Genomic DNA, 8,116 nt, shown 5'->3' on the forward strand with positions numbered 1-8,116 from the left:
GGTCTACTCTCAAGTATGAGGAACATTGGCTATCACCCTATAACTCTGTACAAATGACTGATGTTTCTGGGTTTTCATAAAAAGAGAAAATGAAACACACACACACACACGACTCAAAACAATAACAAGTGGTGGGATTCAGCTAAGATCTACTAAAAGAAGACCCGCTGAAATTAATGGACTTCAGTTTGTTACATCTAATGGTTTTAATTGGTCTGCTCTGAGTAGAATTACTGCTGGGTATGTCTGAGTTTCTTACATGTTTAATTCAACATCTTGCTCATAGTCATTCTTTTTTCAATGCTGCCCCAGGGTGATGTTAATCAAGTTCACAAGGAGGTTCTGAAGTTGGGTCTGCCTTCCTCATCCCTAGAAACAAGAAGCTTAACACCTGGACAACATTACTCTCCATAACTCCTGGACAAGGATGGGTAGGATAAAGTACAATTACCAAAACGAGAAGTTTAATATTGTTGCAGAAGAACAATATGAAAAGCACCCTCAAGAAGCAAATTGCAGTGAAGGCTTCGCTTCTCCCAAACCAAAGGTTCCGTTTTGAAAATGAACAAGGAGCTTTCTTTAGCAAATGGAATGCAGCAGTTAACAAACCCTGAAGTGACTCAGAAATGTAGGCTTCTGCTGAATGCAGATTGAACTCTACTTATAATCATAAAGGGACTGGAATGTTAAATCTTCAGAATGAAATGTCATTAAGTGGCAGTTCTCTCTATCGTTGGAAAACATCCATTAGATTCACAGGAGAGTAGTTTTTACACACTGCTTGAAGTTTCATTGTTACAGGACCAAATAGGAGTACCCGAATTTACAGAGGCTTTAGTTCATTCCAGAATTTGATACATTTCAAAGGAATGCTATTACACAGCCAGAGAAGAGCAACAATGTGTTCCTATATAGCTGGTTTTGCAATCGGCAAGTTAGGTTTTATGTCTTAATATTGGGAGGTTTTATGCCTTAATACTGCGTGACAGTTAGAATCAAGGCATTTACATTGCTAATGTTCAGTTCTGGAGGAAGGAGGAGGGTGGAAACGCCACTGAGAAATGTTTCCTCACAGTCTTAACACACTTAATTGAACAGTGGTGGCTGGCACCCAGTAAGACTGGTGGGAGGCCAAGAGCTGGAGGAGTCGGAGCCAACAAATTCTTAGTTTTGTCCTCACCCTCCTCCCTTCTACAACAGCAATACTGAGAGCAGATCCACACTATGCACTGAAAGCACATTCAACACACCTTTAAAAGCACATGACTTTCCCCAAAGAATACTGGGAACTGTAGTTTTCTCTTTACATAGCTCTTGTTTCCAGCAGCCTCAAGAAACTACAGTTTCTAGTTCTTTTGAGGAAGTCATGTGCTTCAAATGCATCACGTAGATCTGCCCACACCAGACTAAGGAGGAGGAAGTGAACAGGCATTGCCACACCCTGGGCAGGTTATAAATAAGACGGGAGGCTGGCTGAGGGCAGACTGAGATTGCTGGGGCAAAGCCCCAAATGCCCTAACAGACCAGCATCCCCCCTGTAGTGGAAAGTTAGGTTACCACTGGTCAGGCAGGACTTGTTCAGCAAATTCTGTCAGATACCACAACCTCAGGATTGTCCTTTCTCCAAAACTTGTTGAAATTGTCTACTGTAACATCTTTGCCACATAAGAACTTTAAGGAACTTACTTTTATACCAAGTAAACTAGATATAATTAATCCAAGTATACAACTTACTTCAAAGCCTAGCTTTGGGGTCAGCAAAATGGCGAAAGAAGCTACATTTATCATGTTGGATCCAATTATGTTTTCAGCTGTGAAACAGCTAAACCACCCAGAGCAATCCTCCAAAAATGTAACTGCGTTACACAAGTTATGTAATATACAGAACTGCTATCATAGTGAATTCAGCACCAAGTTAAAAACTAGTGGGATGACATACTCTTGATTCTCTATTAAGTGTCTAAAAATGGAATTTCAGAGGGATTACAATCTTCAGAAAGACTGAGAACTATTCATAGCAGTTTCTTTTTAGATCATCAGATGGAGACACCTTCTGGATTACGACTAAGAAATTATCTTATAGAAATCTCCTTTTAAATTCATGCAATAACCTGGTTATACAGGAACCTAGCAGACAGGATAAAGTAATCATAGGTTCTTTGCAAAGTCAGTGTCAAGTTATTTGAAGTATGCTATGCAACACAAACTCAAGTGTCACAAACGAACAGCGAGATGAATTGCAGGCGCTTTGATTTATAACCACAATATCCTATTACTGTTGGTGTTGCTACCAGCATGCATCCTACCCCAAATATGCCACCCCAAAGTGTTGGGCTTCTCATCCAAGGATCAGGAGGGAAGACCTGAGCTTCAAAACCTTGCTGATCTGCGGATGGCCCTTGGTAACTATTTAAATGCTAAATCTTGCTTCTCACCTTCTATAGCAAAGTATCAGAATTAGGTAGCATACAAACTTATTTTGAATATTAGCAGCATCAATGAAACAAGCTGGATTAAGGCGTAGGAGCACTAAAAGATGTAGATGAACTGTTGCCTGCTTATAGCTCACTTACACTTTGCATGTGCAATTAACCTTCCAATGATGAGCTCATGATACACAGGCTTTATACTACGGATCTTACTACACCATTGTTAATGGAATGTTTCAATATCTATATAGATGTGCTGTTAATAGCTCTCTGTTTTCCTAGCCAAAACTGAAGAATCACTGAAGCACAGCAATTAACTCACGTACAAGGTATTCATTGAGGCAAACATCGTGTTACAGAGTAATATTCCTGGACCTAAAATGTCAGTTTTCCTTTTCGTCATTATCTGTCCAAACTATTCTGTGTCATACAAAATGTATGAATACATGACAGGATGAAGATAAACTTTGCCACCTCAACACCATAAGAGGTCAGCCTAGCACAGGAGGCAAACATCATTCTATTTGCAGTATTTATCAGCTTGCTCCTTAAATTAGGAAAGCAAACATTCCATACAACTCTATTTCCTGATAGAATATTTTAGCAGAATGTCCTGATTGCTATGCCATGTCCAGAGTAATTAAAATATATGAAAGTTGCAAAACATCTGGTGCGCCTCGTTTTCATATAAATGGTTCTCTTTCTACAGTTTTGCTGCAGAAATATGGAAGACGAATACTATATTGTATAAACCAAGGAAGTTTCAGGTAACAAGGATTTTAAAAAACCAAACAGCAACATCATCAACAACAAATAACCGACACACTGTTTGAACTTTGCTCAGTAAAATCAAAAATTAAAAAGATTCAGGAGCGGAACCTATGGTGCAGCTTCCTCTTGTTTCAAAAAAGTATTTTAAACATGCTTCCACTTATGAATGGTAATAAAGCTGCACACTTTGGAAGGTTCAATTCTCAATACCATCACCTGTGCTACCATTTCCAAAGACAAACTGGGAGCCTTGGATTTCCTCCAGGTTTCTTTGGCTTTCAACACACTCGCTATTCCTGGCTAGAAACCTGGCTGGGAATCTGTTATTTCTCTCCTTATGCAGCTCAACAGTTCTAAAATAAGGGCTGTCTCCTGCTACCTGCAGCTCTGTGACAGTCAGCAACAAGACACAACAAAACGAACACCTGGCAGTCCTTAAAGTTGTATGTACTCATAGGGACACTCCACAATCACCTGGACTACCTTTGTCGGAGGCAGAACCAGAATTCCACCGACCCACTGAAAACCTAGTGGGTGGGATTTTCCTTGGGATTTCCTAACTCTCAGTTGCTACTCAGTCATCCCCACCAACCCCAGAGAAACAAACTTCCCCAGCTTTGTAGTTGGACAGAAGCATACTCAGATGAGCCCAAGGAATCAACTATGGATGTTCTCAGGTGGCCGGTCTCCATGCAGTATGGAAAAATAAACCAGTGCGTGTATATAAAACCCAGGAATTTTGGGGGTGGGTGGAAGGGAATTGGGAAAGTGCCAACTATAACTAGCTACAGAGCTGCAGTTGTTTCTAGAGAGCCTATAGCTGCAGATCCTATTGGAACAAAAAAACACCTGGGCAGTTTCTTCCACCCTTTATGGGATTTGTCACCACTGAATGCAACACATACTTTTAATAAAAGTTTAATGGTACGTTGTAAATATGCTACGGATTAGCTGGTGGGACCCCAGGCAGACAGGCACCGTGCCAGCCACAGCCATGCTGAGCACTGCTGACATTTCCTTTGATAGGTAAAGGGCACCTTGCCAGAAGTGTCTTGACCCAGACTCTGATTAGTAGATCTAGGCCATTAAACTTTCACAAAGAGCAAGTGATACAGATCTGGGCCAAACCTTAATCTTAGGAAGGATGGGGAGGAGAGAGGAAGAGAGCTACTTGCCTAATGCCAGCAACCCTGGGCTTGGAAGATATTGCTGTGGGTCACAGCTTTTCCAAGAAAAAGTCACAGCACACCTACCACACTGAGGTGGAGAACACTGGGCTCTGTTTCCTGGGCGTGCAGGTGGGGTGGGGATAGAAAGAGGAAGGAGGGGAGTCGTGTGCCAGTCAGGAAATGCCAGGTCTATATGTAGAGGGCAGAGGGTGTCTCAATGCCTTTGGGGTATACTTGGATGTCCAGATTACTACCCAATGTGCTGGCAGCATCATGTACCTGCAGAGATGCCAAATCACAGGACATATGGGTGGGGTGGGAGGTTGGTTAAAAATGGGTCCAGCTCTTCACTCTCTACCTCCCAAGAAGCTTAAAAACCGTGAGGCCGGAGCAGTATTTACCAAACAGGGTTACAACCTGAATGGAGGCGAACCCCACCCAACCCCATCTCTCCCATAACATTGCAGCATTCTCAGATCACAGAAATTTGGGGGTGGCGGCGGGGCAGGGGAATGAAGAGCTGAATGCTCCACACATCTTTGAAAAGTCAAAACATGGCTGAAACTGGAGCAGAAGAACAGCGGAATCACACACACACTGAGCAGAAAACCTCAACACACCCACATCCTTGTCAAATAGGGAAAAAAAGGCAGCCCTGGAGATGTCCTGGGGCACACCTCCACCTGCCCACTCCCCCTAGCCCTTTCGTGGCTTGAAGATTGCAGCAACCCTTATCTGTGCTCCAGCATCTGGCTGTTCTCCTAGATGTCAGGGATTAACCCCACTTAACCCCCTAGGGTGGATGTGAGGGAGGGAGGAGAGAGAGAGAGAAGCAGCTGGCTGGCCACTTTGGGGAGCTGAGAGAGGCAGAGATGGTCCCCGTTGAGCTGATCAGAGGAAAGAAAGGGAATAATTCTCCTTCTCTCTCTCTCTCTCTCTCTCTCTCTCTCTCTCTCCCCCCCCCCCGTCCTTAAAGAGACTTTCTTCTCCATGCTTCCTGCCATTCTCAAGTCTTGGGTATCCAGATTTTTCAGGGAGATGAGCAGCAAAGGAGGCTCCCCTGTTAAGGAGAATAATGGCAATAACGGCAGTGGTGACTAGGAAATTAAACGATGGCAACAGCAAAAAACGATGATCGAGATGAATGGTGATGATGTCTGAAATCCTGGGCGCTCTCCAACCCCTTCTCCAGTTTTCCTCCTACCTTCCAGCACCGAGTAGACCTTGACCAGAGCCATCTTCCCTCCTCCTCCGCGGTCTCTCCGCGCACCTGTGGCCGGGGAGGGGCGAAGGGGGTCGGGGGCGAGAGAGGTGAGAAGCGCCGCGCTCCCTCCCTCTCTCTCAGCGTGAGGGGCTCCTCGTCTCCTCACCCGCCGCCGCCGCCGCCACCATCATCGCCCCCCGCACCTCCGCCAGCGGCGACGACGACCCCCGCCGGTCAGACTCGCTTCGCCCTTCGCCGGCACGACGCCCTCGAGTCCCGCCGCCTCTGGCCGCGGCTCCAGCCCGGCCGCCCCTTCATGCCCACCAGGGCGCGCCTGCTGGCGGGAAACTTCCTCGGAGGAGAGGAGCGGGAGGAAGAAGAAGAAGAAGATACGGGCAGCGGCGGCGCCGCTCCCGCCTCAGCCGAGTCCCATGGAGCGCGTGGAGCCCGCGCGCAAAGAAAGAAGCAGGACGGAGCGAGGCTGCGGGTCCCTCCCCTCGGCGTTCACAAGTCCTCCGGCGGCGGCGGCGGCAAGCGGAGGAAAGCCACGCCGCTCCGCATCCCCTCAGCTCGCTCTCTGGAAACGGCTTCCCCCCTCACGCCGCCTCCGCCCCCCGCCCCTCGAGCAGCAGCTCCGACGACGAAGCGCCCGCGCCGCCCAGGCAGCCTGAGAGTGTGTGAGAGGCAGGCAGGGAGGAGGGGAGAGTCCGCCCGAGAGGAGCCGCTTTCTACGCATGTGCCCCGTCGGCCCGTCTGTCTGTCCGCCCGCCCGCCCGCCCACCGCCCCTCGCGCGCCGCCTCAGAGGCAAGGGGCACCTCCGGGGTCTTTCCCGCCCCTCCGTCCCGCCTGCCCTCTTCCTCGCCGCCGCAGCCGTCTTGCCTCGAGGCACCGGCGAGGGGGCGGGTGTGTGGGGTGACGCAGCTTCGTCCTCCGCCCCCCCATATGCCCTCACCCCTCATAACCCCACTTTTCTTTTTAAGGTGAGGGGGATACGACAGGGCTGAATCCACTCATTTTACACATACGAGGCCGAAGGGAAAGAGTCAAAAAGTAGCCTCGGCTGAGGGTTTCTTCCAGCGCGATCCTATACGGTTGGGTGCGTAGGTTCGTTCGCGCAGCCTGAAAAAGCCCGAGGCGAGGAGCTCATTTCATTTTGCTGCGAGTCATTTTAGGTGGGTGCCCGAGGAGCACCCACAAAATTCCCCATGAGGGGACCGGGCACCCACAAATTTCGGCGCCGGGCCCATGTGCGCTGCATGCCACCCACGGGCACCCATGCTTTTTGCACCCGGCTTTTCTTCCCAGGAGCTGAGGGGTCATTCCCCATGAAGGGACCCGGCAGGGTCGTCGTCCCCGCGCGCCCTTTACGGGACGAAGGAGAGCCACTGACTGGCTGGCTTCATGTCGCCCAGTTGGCTTGAGTCAGAGGGCGCGTTTGAAAGCAGGGGGTCGCCAGACCGAGGGAGGGGCCTGGAGGTGCTTTTCAGACGGAGATGAATCCGCCACTCTTAATAACGACATCGCCGCCTCGGCCGCGTTTAATTGCCACCACCTCTTACTCCCGATGTAAGGCGAGGAGTGTCGTTGCCTGTGTAGCCAAAACGCCACCATCCGCGCGCAAAAAAATCGGGGAAATCCCAAGATCTATGCCCCCAACTGGAATAAAATATTGTGTGTGGGGGGGTGTCAGCCTGGTAAACCCTGCCCCATATAATCTATCTATCTATATATCTATCCATCCCAACGCAGTGTGACGTAGTGGTTGGAGCGTTGGACTAGGACCTGGGAGATCTGGGTTCGAATCCCTGCTCAGCCTGAAGCTCACTGAGTGACCTGGACCTGTCACGCTGCCTCGGCCTAACGTCCTTGACAGGGTTGTTGTGAGGATAACACGAGGAAGCGGGAAGAGGCGTCTCTGTTTCCACCTTGAGCTCCCTGGAGCAAAGGTGGGACACTATTGTAAAAATCAATGGAGAAAAGGCTGCGACTGATTGGAGAGGGGGAATTTTGGGTGAAGTGAAAAGAAAAAAGGGGTAACAACTGAAAGGGCTAGGGAGAAATAGGAAAAGGGGCGATTTCTTCTTTTTTTCTGAGATAGGAAATGAAAAGGGGGTTGGCGGTCCTTATTTTTGCGTATAGCAATAGGAAGGAGAATGGACGAGGTTAATTTAAATCAGGACTGCCCAAGAGAGGGTTGGCCTCAGAAACCAATGCCAGGCCTCCCATGAAGCCACACTAAAGGCGAGAGCGTTTCTGAGCATACACAAAATGCCTTTGCCTCTGCTGTCAGCTGGAGGAGCTGGAGTTGGGGACCAAGAGAGCGCCATCTGTAGACTCGCTTGAGTCCTGGCAACACACGGTTGCCTTCCCTTAATCATCACATCAACCCTGCGAGGTGGGCTCCGAGACCCGGCTGTCCGGGGATGAGAAGCTCTGGGCTCCCCAGTCGAAGCGCAAAATCCTCGGTGTTCTTTCACGATTTCACGCGTTTCTCTCCGTGTTTCGAGAGCTCACAGGGCGCGGCAGTGTCCCTCCCGGCGTC

At 48.8% G+C, this 8,116-nt stretch overlaps 1 protein-coding gene across 2 annotated transcripts in view; it reads right to left on the reverse strand.

Moving 5' to 3' along the window:
- The window catches only part of NETO2 (neuropilin and tolloid like 2), a 38,569-nt gene extending 32,088 nt beyond the window's left edge, over positions 1 to 6,481 (reverse strand). The window contains exon 1 of one of the 2 annotated variants that reach the window (XM_083750514.1): positions 5,574 to 6,481. In XM_083750514.1, the coding sequence (XP_083606640.1) occupies positions 5,574 to 5,607 (34 nt within the window). In that variant the 5' untranslated portion in view covers positions 5,608 to 6,481. The remainder of the gene's footprint in view (positions 1 to 5,573) is intronic. The other variant, XM_083750513.1, reaches the window with a different exon arrangement.
- Positions 6,482 to 8,116: the final 1,635 nt, after the last annotated feature.

This window comes from Podarcis gaigeae (assembly GCF_964106915.1).
Source record: "Podarcis gaigeae genome assembly, chromosome: 8".
Classification (NCBI taxonomy): Eukaryota; Metazoa; Chordata; class Lepidosauria; order Squamata; family Lacertidae; genus Podarcis; species Podarcis gaigeae.